Source organism: Pygocentrus nattereri, chromosome 21 (genome assembly GCF_015220715.1).
Source record: "Pygocentrus nattereri isolate fPygNat1 chromosome 21, fPygNat1.pri, whole genome shotgun sequence".
Taxonomy (NCBI): domain Eukaryota; kingdom Metazoa; phylum Chordata; class Actinopteri; order Characiformes; family Serrasalmidae; genus Pygocentrus; species Pygocentrus nattereri.
Genome location: NC_051231.1, coordinates 7268315 through 7286139, shown reverse-complemented (window position 1 = coordinate 7286139; position 17825 = coordinate 7268315). Strand labels below are relative to the sequence as shown.

The 17825-nt window shown below is 41.6% G+C and overlaps 1 protein-coding gene across 7 annotated transcripts in view; it reads right to left on the bottom strand.

The window, feature by feature from the left end:
- The window catches only part of arhgef3 (Rho guanine nucleotide exchange factor (GEF) 3), a 129099-nt gene that overhangs the window by 15296 nt on the left and 95978 nt on the right, over positions 1–17825 (bottom strand). For 5 of the 7 annotated variants that reach the window (XM_017704867.2, XM_037532464.1, XM_037532465.1 and 2 more), the window contains 2 exons: positions 2794–2901; positions 51–221 (listed from right to left, as the gene is read on the bottom strand). In XM_017704867.2, coding sequence (XP_017560356.1) covers positions 51–221; positions 2794–2901 — 279 coding nt within the window. Of the gene's footprint in view, positions 1–50; positions 222–2793; positions 2902–4484; positions 4931–13011; positions 13320–17825 lie in introns of those variants that run through there. The other 2 variants (XM_017704868.2, XM_037532466.1) reach the window with 2 other exon arrangements.

Here is a 17825-nt window from a genome sequence, read left to right as displayed (position 1 = left end):
TTAACCCGACATAGGAAGCTGATATTTTGTATGTAACTCTGCCCTCTTACCTCCTGCCTTTTAATTTCTTTGGAGGACAGCATCTGGCCCAAGCCAACATCAAATGTTTCACTCCAGAGCTTGCTGTCTCGGCGCTTGGTGATGGAGGGCGGCGCCTGCCTACCCCATGGCCGAGGAGGAACAATCTCAGTCCTGCTTTCGCTGCGGAAACTGATGGAGCGCTGTAGGAAAGGAAAAAAAACTTGAAAACGTATAAATTTGATGTGTACTCCTTACAACAGCTCTGTTCGGTTGTGTGTTTAGGAGTGCATCATGAAATCTCACCATGATTTGATTGTCTGATTACACCGAGCATACAAGTGTGAATGGGTTATTTATACACAATACAAATAACGCACAACTTCACATTTTTTTTGAACAGCCCAAGAGTTTATTTTAGAAAAAATGGGAACATTTTTCACTATAAAATGGATGCAGTTGAATCAGCACCATCAAACTGATGCATCATAATGCACTGATACCTTTTTACACAACTACTATTCAAGGACAGGAACCTCAAAGGACTGGTTTCAACTGTATGCATGGCTGTACTTGAGCTTTCATTTTCAAACAATGTACAGAGAATTGCGCTGAATGATTTCAATGAAGGACACAGACGCCTAAGCCAGGATGCTGTTCAGTACTCATGAAAAGAGAAATGTGGAAAAACTATAGTCAAATGAGAATCAACAATGATTAGCTTCACTGCATCTAATGTAACTGTGGGAGTGATGATCTACTCAACTGTGATAATGCAAAACATCAAAAGACATAAGGCATTTAGGTCAATTAGTAAGAGCATGGGCTGATGTTTTGGAAATCGAGTGATTGATCCAGCATGAACTGCAGCGAGGGCAAATCGCCGAGCTGTGTCCAAACCCTGTTGCGTTAGCAGAATGTGTTGTGGTTGTAGGGGCTGCACTCATGACTGCAAGTCTAGAGCACCACTAGCTACCAAAGAATGTTTATGTAAAATGTTTACGTGAAAGACTACAGAAATATTAGGGCTTAAGGGTCTTTACTGGGTGCCTCAAGCAGGACTTTAGTAGATTACCATCAATGTCTTGAAACAAAGTATCTCTGGTTTAGTTTTAAAGTGATAATTTGGCAAAAAAAGAATTTTTTCCCAAATACTGTTGATAAGCCAAGACATATATGACATGTATGGCTGCCTCTTTAGTTTTGCACCTGAGCTACAAGGTTTTAATCCAACCAATTAATATCCTACAAACTGCCTACATCATTACACATGCTTCTATTCATGCAGATTGTTGATAAACCTGCTTATGTGATTTCTAATTCTTTATGACGTACTGCTGATCATGAAAGTCAATAAAAAGATGGATGCTGAAAAGGACAAAGAATTTCTATTTGCTTCTACTGGTTTTTAGCAATGAAACATACTTCTATCCATATTAATAGATAATAGTATGTCATACAGTGTCAGAAACAGCACAAGTAAGTAACAACTCAGTGTAGTTTAAGGCAACTGTGTGATTAGGGCACCATGCAAATCAGTGGAGTATAAGCATCCATTACTTGTTAGCTACAGTGCAAAACTAAAAAAGCAAACTTTGGACATCAAATATGTCTTGGCTGACTGGCTGCATTTGGGAATAAGGAGAAAAACTTTGTAAATTCTATTTATTAGCCAAATTATCGCTTCATACACGCCTATCAAAAAGCAGTGCGTGCTTCCTTTGGCCTTGCAGAACAATGGCACGAGTGAGAAGCTGGTGAGAACCAGACAGAGTGAAAACAGGGAAAGCCAGCAAGCTGGGCGATGAATCATTAGCCTGTACTCGACGCTCCAGTCACACTCAGCACATAGAGCTGTCCGCTGGCCGGCGGCCTCAGAACGGCCTCCAGACGTGCTAAGCCAACCTCAGGCTGTCTCATTTCCTGCCCCGGGCCTTGGGCCTGCTTTTCCCAGCTCCACACATTTCCAGCTCTGTCCTTTCTTTCTCTTGTTCAAGCTCCCCTCTTTCTGAGCCAGATGGGCTGGGACATGCCTACCTGATTCCCCAGCCCCCACTCGCTCACACAGCAACAGCTGCTACCACAAGTCTGGCCCAAGGGCTCCAGCAGAAACATAATTCATGCCTCACCAGAAAGTCACAGAGAGCCTTTAAATAATACATAATCTCATTCTTTTAAAAGTCCGATTTCCAAAAAAGACATAGGCCAGAGAGATATTTTACAACGACAGTTGCTTTATTTGGCCAAATGACTAAATATGTTTTTAATAATCTGAAAGACAGTTTCATCTAAAGTCACATATAAAAATGCATAAACTGTGCTTCAAGACAAACAGAAAGTCTCAACATACGCAGAACTTCAAGCCATTAGAGAAGTACCCCGAGTGGCTCCTCATGAAGCTGCGTCAAGGCAAAGAGGAGTAGCTAAAGAATCTAAAGCAGAAGATTTGTTGAACATCTTTTTTTTGGTCCGTGCCCCATTCCACAGAGGTTATTTCATGGCTTTGTTGGCTTATTATTACTCTAAAATATGGAAGACAAAACCAAAAGACCCTTTTATAAACAGGGTTGTCAAAGATTTTGACTTATACTCTACAGCTTTGAAAAGCAAGTCAACATAAATCCACAGCACCCTGACCCTAATGACTCTAATACCAGGAAAACTACTAAAGTAATGACCTCCAGCATTATGCAAAAGCATAAAGGTGATATGGGGACAGGGGTGTGCACTTCACAGACCATAGGTGACGTGGAGATAAAGTGATTAGTGTCGTACCTGCAGTGTCTGTCCAATGCGCTTCAGTGGTGCAGCCTTGACCGGAGGGATGAGGTTAGCCAGAGACGTGACCCGAGACAGAGGCTTCACCCGCTTGTTGCTAGGCTCCTGTAAACACACATCACAATATCATAAGAGACTCCACCCAAACTGCAATTAGTCAGTGGGTAACCAAGAAGCTGAGATAAAACCTCTGTTATTCCCCCCACACATATCCAAGTAAGATGTATGACGCATCAACAACTAACATCAGCAATGTCGAATCTCAATGAGGTCACTAAACATTCTTACATTTTATTGGAAAAGTTGCCTTCTTTCAAGCAGGGCTGCAGCCATTAGTCAATAGTGATGTCGATTAGGTTTAAAAGTAAAAAAAAAGTGCTCTAGAATGTTCTTATAATGCACACAATCATTTCCACATTTGGCAATACACCACAGGAGGCATAGGGAGCATTATGATTTCATTTGTTTCGATGCACCATCACCATCATAGCACAAATGAAGCTTTGAATGACAGAGGAAGAAAGCAAATGGTTCAATTAGTTGTTTAACTGAATCTGAGCTAAGACTAATCATTTTTACATGGAAAGTGCAACTCTCAGATTGCAACAGCTGCAAGTTTGATTATAATCCACAAGTTTTAAGTAGGGATGTTTAACCTAATAACATAGAGCTTGTTGACTGTTCGTAGATGCACTGGACTAATCAAGGGCAACCAAATACCTGTGTGCTGTGACATCACAACCTCAAGAAGGCAGAAAATTTTGGTAATCTTGGCATTAAAAAAAAGCATGGACCTAAATTTATAGAAAACAATCGCATTTTAAGTCAACTAGATATTTCGCCCAAAACGAATAATACTTGACCGAGTAAACATTTAGAGAAACAACCACTAGTCTCAGTTCTTCTCAGTGGGTCACTGGGTATTGTTTTCTGCTAGCACCTCCATTTAGGTATATCCAATTCCACTCAACTGCTAGGTCCTCTCCTATGATACAATGCTACCAAGATATGAGGGTGAAGGCTAGCACATGATTCCTGTGTGACACATGAAGCGCCACCACTACCATTCAAACTGCCATTAGCACAACAAGACTGGACAGCTTGATTAGAGGAGAAGCTATAGTTCTGTTCCAGTTCTGGTACATCAGCTAACAGACGCCCACTTTGGCTAGCATCTGAAAGATAAGGGAAAAAGGATGGGATTGTGAAGGATTGGGGATCTGATCCACCCAGACAGTGGGGCCATTTATGCCTTGTTGGACTACAGGATCCAGATGACAGTGGCAATGCTGGAGACCAAACTCCATCACCTGACGACAGGGTTGACGCTTAGACAGTTATAAATTTCTTTTTTCATACATCTCTGAGAAAGACGAAAGACGAAGTAACACAACAACAGTTTACGCCAGCAATGCTGGACCTCCTTGCACCATTTACAGTGAACCCTCCTTCATTCAAGCAAAATGAAAAATGAGACCGTATCCAATACTGAGTAAATGGGAAGTCAGTTTGCTGATAAGTTTCAAGAGATGCTATACTGGTTTCTAGTGGCTTCCTTCACAAAAAAAAAAAAAGTTGTCTTGGTGTCTAGAACACATGCATACATGCATCACATACACGGACACACACCGCAAGGTCATCAGAAACAGAAAAGGTTATAAAGCATGGGCACAGACGACACTGAATACCTTCTGCCTCACAGTCTCCATTGATCGCTCAGTCCCCATTACTCGCACGCTCACAGACCGTGACCAGAATCTGTGAAAAACTGCACCAGCTGTCATTCTCGTTTGGCACAGTCATGCCTCTAAGGCTGCGAGAGTTCAATTCACCTAAATGGTGACAGAGTTGTGAGACAGCGAGGCTGGGAAAGCCCCTTGCAGCGTGGTGTTCGTATCAAGGTTACGGATTCCGCCAAGGATGCCGAGATGCCACACAGCGCAAAATGAACAATCACTTTCCATGCGCAGTTCATATCACTTTACTTCTGAAATGTCAAGGCAAGGGCAGTTACATTCAGCCTTCATCCTAAGAAAACGCATATCCCAGTGGAGCCCTTTAATCACAACGAAAAAGCAAAAAGAATTCCACGCATTATCCATCTTCGGGGCATTTGAAAAGGACCAGATCTTTGGAGCTTCTGCTTGCCCCCTGCACACCTTCCTTTTTCTCGTTCTCTCCCTCGTTCTCTCGCTCTCTTTCTCTCGCTCTCTCAATGCCTTTGCATGGAGCAGTGTGACATCACTGCAGCTCCTAGATCTATATTCAGCAAGCAGAGACATTTTCTGTCAATATCCTCCTGGGCTGTTATGATTAATCAAGTAAACATTGATTAAAATGTACCTTCTCAACTAATCATCAGTCATCATATAACAATTTGCATGATGACAATGCTTTTAAATCTCAGACACAGAACCGAACGGAATTTGCCACACAGTGTTAATAATGAAGATAATGATTTTTTTAAAGCTTCTGAGTTCATCTTATTTCAGTAAAGAACAGCAGTCTTGAAATAGGTTTATTGTTCATTTAAATACATTTTTATTGTCTGGACTGTTCCGAAAAATCTTATTACTTGACTAATCGTCAAAATAATGGGTAGACTACATGATTTCTAATACAATCGATATGTCTGCCAACCAAACACCTTTAACACAGACAAAGGCTTCTCTTTTAGCCAACTGTGCATAAAGAAGCCAAGAAAATACTTTTAACTCTATATATAATGAACTACTATTAAATAATGCATTTTTAAGCATTCAGTATTCAGTAGCAGAATACTCGGTCACTTAACGACGCACAACAGCACAGATGCACCGTCTCCACTGCTGCAAAGCGTCTTATACAACAAGACGTAACAAGACTGATATTTGGACAAAATTAAGTGTCGGTTTGCAGAACATGAAAGGAAGCATCCCTGCATTTCCAAATGTTTTCGCACCTGTTAAATAACACCACTGCAATGACCACATATAATACATCTTTGTAGGACAATCAGTCCAATAGAATGGAGAGGAACTGCAACAGACACAGACATGGAACGTTAACAAGGATCTCACATTGATGTATGCTAAGCCAACACATTATGTTCAACATTGTTCAACATTATGTAACCAATTCACTGTCCTTCAGAAGACAGGCTAAGATTTTCTTTAAAAAAAAAAAAAAACAACAAAAAACAAAAAAACATTCATCTCATTAAACCCGCTTCAAGCACAACCACTGACAAGACTATTGCCTTTAGACTGACAATGTACCCACACATACAGGGGCAGTCAAACCTAATAGCTTCTTAATTCAGCATCAACATGCGTTTCATGTGCAGGTCATGTGTGGATATATTTTCAGAGATGTGTTTTACTAAAAAGTGTCCCCACTGTGACCAGATGAGACAGAATTTTACTGGCACTGATGTAAAAAGCGCATTAACACATGCAGAATACACACTTGCAGGTAAATAATTCTGGTCTTCTTCTTCTTCTTCCGGCTGCTCCCTTTAGGGGTCGCCACAGCGGAAGGTAAATAATTCTGGTAATCTGCTGTAAACATGGTCTCATCTGCTGCTACCAGTGTATTATACGCTGTTGAATTTGAAGTAAAGTTGTAAAACAGGCACAGTGCATCCTGGGTATGTTTACGCCTGGCGTTTCGCATGATCAAGTGAAAGCCGAACAGCCGCTGAATGTAAACTTTTCAGAATTGAAAAGACATTTGAACCTAAAGACTTAAATAGTTTAAGACATTATGAATAACAAACATCATGCCCCGCTCTGAACTGCTAGCTAGGTGTCAACACATGCAGCACTTCGTCTAGATCAGTGGTCACCAACCCTGCTCCTGGTGCTCTACCTTCCTGCAGACTTCAGCTGCAACCCTAATCAACCCACTGGATTATTTACTTGCTGCCTTCAGAAAGTCTTGTTTATCTGGATTAGCTGAGATAGATATGTTAATTTCGGGTTGGAGATGAAACCAGCAAGGTTTATCTCCAGGTGGAGGGTTGGTAACCACTGTTGTAGACTGATGGCAAAACATCCTGGGTGGCTCCTTGTTAAGCTGCTTGACTGAATGCTTAGAGTGTACAAAGCAGCAACCTTCAACCTTGAGTCTTAAATCCAAAGACAGCTTTGATCTACCACCATTATTCCATAAGGAACAAAAATAAGGCAGCTCTTCATGAATATGTCCAAACTTCTGACTGGAAACTGTATAAGGTTCCTTACTTTGTGTGTGCTGGAGAAAAGGATAATGTAAAAAGGCTTTCAGAAGCTTGCTTACATCATCCTATGTCCTCTTTAGGAGCCATTCATACAGCATTGTTATTACTCCTTTGAACAGACATTCTCAGTTTCATGTGAGCAGCCTTCAAAGCTCCTCTTCTGGCACATAAAAAGAATGGCTTCAGTTTATAAGCACATATGACCATGGGCCAGACAGCTGCTCAATATTTTTCCCCATGTTAGACTGCACATGCCCCCCAGATCTGTGCTCTGAATCTGACCTGATCGATGGACATGCGATGTGGAAACTGGCCAACAATTGCTTTCAGCTAGTTTGCAAACATGGAACGTTGGACAGGCTTGACAACCTTCCTTCACCTTGTGTCCATAGTGATGCTTAAAGCTGGAATCTTCATCATCGTTCCCATTAAACAGGGACAGCAGATTCCACAGAGAGCAGCAAAACCTAATCATGAATTCCAGTTCCTCTAATTAGCCATTCACAGTAATAAAGTACACCAAGACGAGAGATGACAAATTTAATATAGAGGAAGCCCAGGAGACTAAATATGTCTGTAGTTGATCATGGTATGGAGCTCACGGACTGTAAAACAGACCAAAGTGCTTCAAAGCTGTGATTTAGCCGAAAATGCAATGAAAAATGTCGATGATGATGATGAATGACCATGAACAGCTACCATTTAGCACTATGAGAACGATGCCATGCTAACTGGTGCAGTCTAATTTTGATTAATAGTCAAACTAATCCTTAAAAAAAAAAATACATGTTTGAGTGAAAACAAGTACTTATTATTAATGCCAATATACAGCCCTGATGTACATGTGTTAAAAAAACACAGCAAACATTCTTCCTTTAAGCGATTAGATAAAAAAAAGAAAGGTCTTGAAAGGCACCATAAAGCATAATCTCAGCTTTCTTCTCCTATCAAACTTCTAACCCTTTTCCTGTCTGACTAACGCTTCCACTGGAGTGACGGGCAGAGCGCTTTTTGCTCAGAGATGGATAAGCTTCCTAAAATAGTGCTTACATAACTTACTGCAGCCAGGATACCCCATTGTGGAGTGATTAACCTCTGTCACCTCAACCACACACAACCCACACATGGCTTACAGGCTCCTAGAAATGCTAACAAATTATCAAAATCATTTATGTCCACACAACTGCAGTTCATGAGTTATTGTAAACATGCAATACTGTTCAAAAATTTTGAATCACTATTTAATGTATTCAAGATATTAATGATTTTGAGTCAATGTTTTTAATACTATAGAGGTCATTTGATTCCAGATAAATGTATAAAATGATGATGTGTTAGTTCTGTACAACTTCACATGTTTTGAACCATTAGCAGCACAATAAGAAGCTGTAAATTAAAAAATAAAGAATATGCTGGACATGTGCAGAATGATGACCAGAGCCTGCAGAAGATTCTAAAATGCTGCATAAACACTTCTAGAAAGCTGCATATTAAGGCTGAATAATTAATCAGCAATGATAAAAAATAATAAAACAAAAATGTGACTGAAATGTCAGGCAGTTAATTTGACAAAAGAAAATGTAAGCAGACTGACAGCATATTATTTATCATATAGTAACTTCATTCACATAAAATGTGTGTATACTACACACACACACACACACACACACACACACACACACACACATACATATATATTTATATATATATACACACACATACACACACGTGTGTAATAGCAAAAGTGGTGTATACACAAAGTGTGCAGTATAATGGTTGACCATTAGTCTCAATGTGCAACAAACACTGAACACGTGCACGAGCCCTTGTTTTGGTGTGTCATGTGGAACATGGTACTAAGGCATGGTTTTAGACCAACATCTCAAGCCAAGAGAACAAAAACAAACGAGACTGTTTCAGTCCGTTTTAAACACACTCAGTCAATACCAGTGCCTAGGTGCACACAGCTGTAACTCTTTCCACCAAGACACTTGTGGAATGCTGCCTTGCCCCAAGTTTTAATGCCTGCAATAAAGATCTCAGAAAACAAGGGGCACCTCTATTAACATGTGTGTGGTCAAACCGGACTTCTGCCCCGAAGACTGAAGTCCTGAAGTGTTAATGAAAGAGACAAGTCCGAAAAACACCAAGATAAAAATGCTTTTAAAAGCTGACCAAGTCAAACAAACACCAGCTTGGGACAGGATCCAGTCCCACCAAGCCTTCCATGTGGTTATGTGGACCACAGGCAGGCTAGCATATGTGTTTTGAGGAGAAGTTTGGACTGGCCATGCTGTTATTAACATGAAAGCTTCTGCTAGCAGAAGACGGATGGTTTTAGCCAGGCCCTTTCTGCTGAGAGAGGGAGTCTGGCTTTGTGTGGGAACGGATGAATCATAGCAGCAGCTGGGTGGAACTCCACCAAAACGGCAATTAGTAAGCGGTAACCAAGTAGCTGGAAGCAGACTTCTTTTTTCACACATTTCAAAACAGATGAAGTGATGCATCAGCAGCTAACATCATGCTGAACTTCAGCAAAGTCACTGAACATCCTTGCATTGTGTCACCAAAACATTATCCACTGTTATGGTTCTTGTTCCCTCAAGCCAGTTAGAAGTGTAGCAGTTTCTGTTCTGTTCAGGAAGTCTGTCTGCTGAAAGGTTTCAGGTGATGCTATATTGGGTTTTGGTGGCTTCCTTTTCAAAAATACGAACACAGATATAGGTCAGGATGTAACACTGAAGGGAAGTGAACACATGGTCATGTTGCACAGTCATAACCTGAGGGAGCGTATTTGCAGGGTAAGTAGCCATCAAATCAGACTACAGCACACCATGCCCTGACTCAGACTATTTGTCAGCTTCTGGCTCAAACACACTCCAAGGTCTTGTCCTGACAGAATTATAGCCACCTCTTTATCTGCTAGGTCTTGCTGTCAGTACCACAGGAGAGATTACACGTTCTGTTCTCAAAGCACAGTCAGATATTAACTGAAATCTGTGTTCGCATAACATGAGGTCTAACCACAAAGACCTCTTGAACTTTTATTATTCTGCTATGTTCTAAACATTGAAAAAAGTCTGTACTCCAATCTGCAGTGAGTGCAATTGCATCACCTAAATCCTGAGGCTGTTCAATTTAATTATACAATAACATGGTGGTGTAACCCGGATAAACCATTAAATTACCTCAGCAAATTTCTATACGTTCACCTTTTCGTACATGCTTGCTTGAAATAGTTTGAGGTACTCTTCCTGCTTTTTCTGCTAATTCATATTAATTCAGAGCAAATACAGAAGGCATATACAGGATGATGTATGCTTACATTAAAACTGTGGGTCACACTATAACAGCAGTGAAGCCAGAATTTTGAATTTCATTTTAAGGGTGGTTTTAGGCTACAGGTTGAAAGCATTATGTCTCAGAGACAACCACTCAGTGAAGCTGACAACTAGTCAGCTAGACTACTTCAGGAGGAAAAAAGACCTGTTAAACCCAACACATGATCAGCTAGTTGCTATAACGACTGACAGCATATCATGCTGGGTATCGACTTATCACGGGCTTATGTTTACAGCAGCTGTTTCTACAGGTGTAGATGTCTAGGATTACTACTAACTAACACGGTCATGGTGATAACGGCTGTTGAAAGTTGGTGATGACCACTGAAGCTCTCCTTTGATCATTTCCATTTATTTGTAAAGTTGACAAAAGGCTGCACGAACTTAGTGCCTTTGGGTTTATCCTGCATGACAAGGTCGCCAGTTGAATCACATTTTGTATCATTTTCATTGACATTTGAGAATTTTTTTGAGCAGTCAGAGATCTGAATGGGCATAGCTTCCAAGTCAGGGAGCCTAGGCCCACCTTTATTTCCGCTACACTGCTAATGTGATTCTGAAACACATTCACTGGCGCATCATTCAGAATGACTGAGGGTTGCCCAAGGGAACAGACTCTTTGAACGTTGATCTGGCTTATATTGAATTGCTGCTCAAGTCTTTAAGCTTGATGATGACACATGAGGCTGTGAACTCAATGTAACTGCAAAAGACGCAGGCAAAGCTCGGCTTAGAGGGGTTTACAAGCCATTCTTTAGGGGCGGCTGGGATCCTGGCATGAGTTCCAGTGTAAAATGATATGGTGATCAGAGAGCGATACCCCTGTGGAGGACTCTGCCGTGATCTAACGACAAACCCATATGCTCAGACAGACATGAGTAAGCTGTGAGGGTCTCATTCACCATTTCTATTCATCAGCACATCGGGTCACAAAACAAAAGGGCTTCCACAATGCCACAGGCCTGAGTCAACATTCTAAATCTAGCCACGAGGCTGCATCTAAATGCTAGTTTTTGTTTTCTCCACTCTCTATCCCCCATATGTAAGTCATCTATTCTGTGTCCAGTCTATGGTCTTTGTCATGTCTATGTACTTCTGCCAAGTGCTGGGTAATATATTGTCTACACTGTGCTACAGTTTTTGTGATATTGATAGATTAGGACTATACTATCGATGACAATCCATAAAAAAGCATGTCCTGTTGCTGTGCCACTATGTAAGGTCCCCTTGGGTGGAAAACAAGCTTCAGCAGCTTTAATAATCAATACTATGATGTATTTGAAATATACTGAATTCTATCCACCACCCACAACAATATTAGCCTTATAACACACCACCGTAAACTTGTCTGCTCTTTGGTCGACTTCTGCAGCTTTCATTACACCTTTAGCACAAAGGCTCTGCTGATCGGTCAATAATCCACATAGATCAATCAGCCGGGGGGGGGGGGGGGCAATCAGAGCATGTGAAATGTGCAGATAATGACATATTGACACAAAAAGGTTGCACACACAACATAATTTGAAACAAATCTGGTCCATAGCCAAACCATGGTAAGCGTCTTAAGCTGGCTGAGTTCTGTACTGACCTAAGGATGGTCTTTTGGATCCAGCCAACTGAGGAAGCACGCCTGATGCACAAGCCACCAAACAGAACAAGCCCGCATAGGAAAAACAAACATCTCAGGCTTTAACTATATCATGCCAGGTTCTTCAAAGCTGAGCTCTGAGAGATTCTCCTTCACTTGAACAGTTTAAACCGTCATGAGACATTTAAGATGCATTGAAGGAGTTGAGACTAAACACATATGAAATGTGGTTCCAAGTTAAGGTTCCGTTGAGAGACTGATCAGCGCCAACAGGCTACATCAGCGAAAAGTTTACGGCTTGCTAACAACCGGGAAGAGAAAAAACTTGAGCTTGAGCCATGTAGTGTATTTGTGTCAAGGTTGGTTAAGGCTATGTTTCTAATAGGCTTTTACCAAGCCTGTGTTTTTTTGTTTTTTTTTAAATCAGGTATTACATCTATCAAATCAGCATCTGCTATACTAAACCACTCTGATTTGGGAAGAAAAGACAAAGAAATACAAAACACAGCCTACACAAAAATACAATTATCAACATCATCACCATAGGTACAAAACACAGTCCAAGCTAAACACAGCCTAAGTTAAGGTGAACAAACAGAACAATCAAAACATGTTTTGTCTAGTAGTAAGACATTTTAACTACACCATGGCAGTATCCTGTAGGTTGGTTATAGTTTGACATGTAAACAACAACCACCAGCTTATAGTGATTGCATGAACTGCATATTAACAGACGGTAGCCCAGTATGTCATCCAAGTTTATTAATATTATATCATTTACTGTTGTGTTATTTTTTGCCCTGTTCCATCTCAAATAATTTATTTCTGGCAAACACTGAACAATCACTGTACTATTTTTAAAGCCTTTTCAAAATATGACTTATGACCAAGTTCCACGCAAAGCTCTAAAATGCCTTTAGGCATAGTGCTGTTACTTTTATCTCATATTCCCCAATGTCATGTGGAACCGTGATACCGCGATAAATTTGGTAAATATCGCGATAATTAATTGTATCCGTACCGACCAGCACTATTTCAAGCCAAACTTCAGAACTCAGCCTGCCTACCTCAACTTCTTTGGCCGCGGTGTTCACAGCCTGCACCTCCAGAGAGCAGCTGGCTCTCTTCACCACCACGTACAGAGGGTAATCCTTGGCCACCATGCTGTCGCTCTCGCCGGCTACGGCTGAGGGAGGAGCGGCGGGAGGGAAGCCGCAAGCGAACCGCCCGGCCACGGTGCCCGCCAGCTCTACGGAGATCCAGCGCCCTGCGTGGAGAGCGCGCCACGGAGCATCCCCAGTGTGCGTGAGCGCGTGTGAGTATGTGCTCGCCAGCTCAACACTGACTAGAGAACCACCTCCCGCTCTCGCGCGCGTGTACCGGAGATGTTTTTTCCCTTTCTTTCTTTTCTGTCTCCGCCTTTCTGAACTACAATTGGCCGCTTGCTCATACAAGCCACGCCCCCCTGCGCTAGGATTGGATAATAGTTCGCTAGAGGTTCTAGAACGGCAAGCAATAGTGTGCATTCTAGAACGTCGTACTACCAGAGCGTTGTATTATCCAATAGCAGCGCAGGAGGGCGGGGTCTGTAGGAGGAAATAGCCAATCCTAGCGCAGGAGGAGCGACTGTTTGCCGGAAAATGGGTGGGGAAAAGAACAGTATCGAATAGGGGTACAATAACCGCAGTACGGGCGTGATTTTCAGGAATACAGGTGGGAAAACACGCGTGCGGTAAACGAGGATGGTTAAACTTCTCCTGCTGGTCGCTCAGCGTGTAAACTCATGGGAATCGGTGGAGGGAAGACGAGGGCGCCGCTCGCTGGAGCAAATGCTTTTCCTCCCCAACAAGACATCCGACTCCCACAGAGACGAAACAACCACTGCCAACTTTTACGTTGCATCCAACTACACGTGTTGGAAACGATCTCTTTGTGTCCCTCCTCAGGCACTTCTGAAACCACAAATGGCACTTAAACAAATACTATAATTAATTTTGTTTGTATTAAGGTTTATTTATCATACACACACACACACATTTATATACCACTGCTTTGCATGAGACAAAACAGTTTACAAGCACATTTTGGCACTGGGAACATCTAAATGAAGGGCCTGGCTCCATAACAGTAAGATTATTAAGATTATTAAGCTATTGAATGTCGAAATGTTAAAGTACTTCATTAACATTGGCCCTACACAAACAGAAATCCAGCAGCTCTACATGCAGATGTGAATCCTTTTTTTTTGCCAAAAATGATTGCACGCCAGTTTTACAGCAGCCGAAGACTCATGTTTGGACCAGAAACCGCTGGCCTGCCATTTCCACTACTGCTAAACTGACACAGACTGTTTGGACTACAACATACACTCACAAACGTCTTCCTGCTGCAGAATTTAATGACTTCGGTGTGTGTGAGCTGGAGAGGAAACATGGGAGAGAAGAGAGAGAAGAGAGAGCGAAGAGAGAGAGAGAGAGAAGAGAAAGAGAGAAGAGAGAGAGAATGAATGTGTGAGAGGGAGAGAAGGACAACAAGAAAAAAGTAAGAGAGTGGGAGAAAGAAAGAAGAAGACAGAACTAAGAAAAAAGCATGGTCAGAGAGAAAGAGATGAAAAGGCACAAGTCAGAGAGACAGAGACAGACAGAGTGACAGAGTGCATGGGTGACAGGGAGAGAAAGAAAACAAGAAAAGAAAGAAAAGAAGACACAAAGAATGGAATTAAGAAAGAAAGAAAGAAAGCATTGTCATTATGAGAGAGAGAATAAAGAAAAGGCACAGGTGAGAGGCAGAGCAAGAGAGAAAGGAGAGATGGGGAAAACATGGGTGAGACAGAGAGAAAGACAGAGAAAAAGGGAAAGAGAGATGGAGAGAGTGATAGAGCGAGGGATGAAGGATGTAAAACAAAGATATGAGTATGTATGTGTCCATCCATGCCTGCAAGGTCCCGCCTTTGTTCCCAGCAGCCTCCTCTGCTCTGCCTCAGGGTAAAACTCAGAGCCAAGTCTAACTCAATGTAAGCCTGTTTTTTTTATGATTTGCTAATTGTAGCAGGAGAGTGAAAATAAACCCCTCCCATATCATGGGAGCTAATGCTCCAGCCGCTGGCAACAGCAGGAAATTAGTCCCAGCTTTAAGAGTCTTTGTTCTGGCCTAAAGTTCCTGCCATTGTGCAGCCACAAGGCCCTTGGAAGTGCGCTACTGCTGCTAGCTGGGGAGCGAGGTGGGGATGGGGGTCAAGCCTGGCCAGCACGATGACCATAAACAAACAGGCAGCTTTGACACTCACTCAGCTACTTGTCCATCAAGTATGGGCATGCAGGGCATCCAGGCCCTGTCTCAGCTACCAGTGGCAAGTACAGGCCAATTTTATAGTGGGGAGCTCTAGAGGGGCACGGATTCTATGCCTCTCTAGGATTTTGACTTTGAGACTTTGTTCCTGGCTGCATTGAAGCACCTTGGCTGAAAGTGATATTTCATTTATTAGACATGCACATATAATTTTGCTATGTATTAATAATATCCATTGTGTCGCATAACAATAGAAATGCTTAATATGACTTACAGGCCTACTGAGTCTACCACAATCTGTATTAAGATCAACACAATAGAAATACATTTTACTTGACCTCTGTTCTTTATAACTGGTTTAATTCTATCACACTTTAATCAGCCCGATTTCCAACAGGATTCTGTAAGCACAACTCATATCACCTCCAAACAGCACAAAGCTTTCAATGCCAGAAAGCAGACAAGGAGGAAAATAATGTCAGAACAAAACCTTTGCATCTGCATTTTTGTAATTTATCATTTTTTAGATAGTTGGAAAATGCCTGTTGCTCTTTACATTATGTATAAATTTCATGATGAATGGCCCAGAAGAAATGACCTAAAATTACTTGGAAAAATTCTGGTTCCATTGACTTGCATTAAAACTAACATAGGTTTGCCTTCTCCTGTAAGGTTACCATTTTGGAGATAAGAGGTTTTGTTCCGATATGACCCGAGGGCAAAAGCGAATTAAGGCTCTCTGGATAATTTCGCAGGCTGTTTCCTGAGAAGTTTTTGACTATTGTCCTGCATATATTATATATATTAGGGCACCAACTTGGTTGAGACATAGCAATAGTGTTGTAAACAAGCAAATTCCATTGGACTTTTTTTTTTTCACCGTACCACATAAGATATTTGTTGCATCTTGGAGTCAATGATGTACTGATCCACCAAACTGGTTATTTAACGGTATCACACTGGGTTGCCTAAAGGAGTGGGTAGGAAATAATTTTTCAAGTAAATAATCAATCAATCCCCAAACAAATAGCTTTAAATATACTTTTCTCAGGTGGCCTAAGACTCTACAGAGTACTCTATATGCTGTATAAGACTTTGTGGTTCAATGAGGCGATTGTGTAACCTCTTCACTTCCATCATATTCCAATGACCGCCTCAGCTTCAGTGACCTTGTTTCGGTAAACCTAGTTCTGTATAAAACCATTAAAACCATAAACATGATTCATAGTTCTGCCTTCCTGCTTTTGATCTTACTCAGAATCAGCATCATGGGTGCACAACCACAGTGAGAAAAAAAAAAAGGTCCTCTTCACAGAAATGCTCTTGCAGTACTTGACTTGTTATTTTAATGACCTGCATTGCAGCACACAGTGCATGATGGTTATATCCTTTCACAGATGTTTGGGTCCCATGCTTAATGTGGAATTCTTGCAGCTCTGTTACCGTCACTTCTGGCTTCTCGGTCTGATCTGTGGTTGAGCTAACTGCTGTCTGCATGTGGTTTTTTGGTGTCTGTAAGTGGGCAGGTGGAAACTGAGCATTAACACCTAAGAATAACATTGAGAAAGAAGCAGGATGCTGGTAGATCTTGTGGTTTTCATTAGTTATTTAAGGTGTCAGGTCCAGCGTGACTGCTGAACACAAACTAGCCATTAATGGGCATCATATTAAACTCAGGCATGTGAAGGATTTCTAAAAAAACATCCTTATGATTGTAGCTTCATTGTTTCTTCAATCTGAAATGCATTTTCTTGAGGTGCACATTTCCAAACAAGAACCATATTTAAATAGACTGTTCACACACCCCTTCTAATTAGTGGATTCAGCTACTTTGAGGCACACCCATAGCAAATCAGCAGAAAGTGACACTTTGGATAAGCCACACTCAAACCCAAGTTTGTCAAGTGCAATTCCAAGGATCATCTCTAGTGACAAAGATTCTTGCTAGTAGACTAAGGATGAGGGCAGTCATGTTGTGGGGCCTGATGGGACACCCCTGGGCATTTCTAAGAGGAGATGGAGTGATTAAGCTCCACTGATTACCTTTAAAATGAGTTGGAGGGAGGACGCTCCATTGAACACCTCTTTTCGGGTTAGTTTGAGTTATTAGCACATTATTCAACACATTTAGGAACAGCTGGAGTGACGGAACTCTTCTGAACACCTTTACACTGAACATCTTTAAGATAAGTTGATGTGATGCCACTTTGTTATTTGGTATGAGTTGGAGAGATAAAGCTCTACTACAGCTACTACTAAGCTGAAGTGAGAAGTACCACGGAACCCCCTGAGGATCAATTGAACAGATGGAGCTTCACTAAACACTTTTAAGATGAGTTGAAGAGATTAAGCTACATTGAACATCTGCAGGAAGAACAGAAATGATGAAGTACACCTGTTGGGTAAGTCAGAATGATAAGGCACCACTGGACACCTTTGGGATGAGTTGTAGTGTTAAAGCACCACTGGACACTTTTGGGATGAGTTGGAGTGTTAAAGCACCACTGGATAGGTTTGGGATGAGTTGAAAATTATGAAGCAACACTGGGCACCTTTCGGCTTAGCTGGAGTGAGGAAGCACCACTGGATGTGT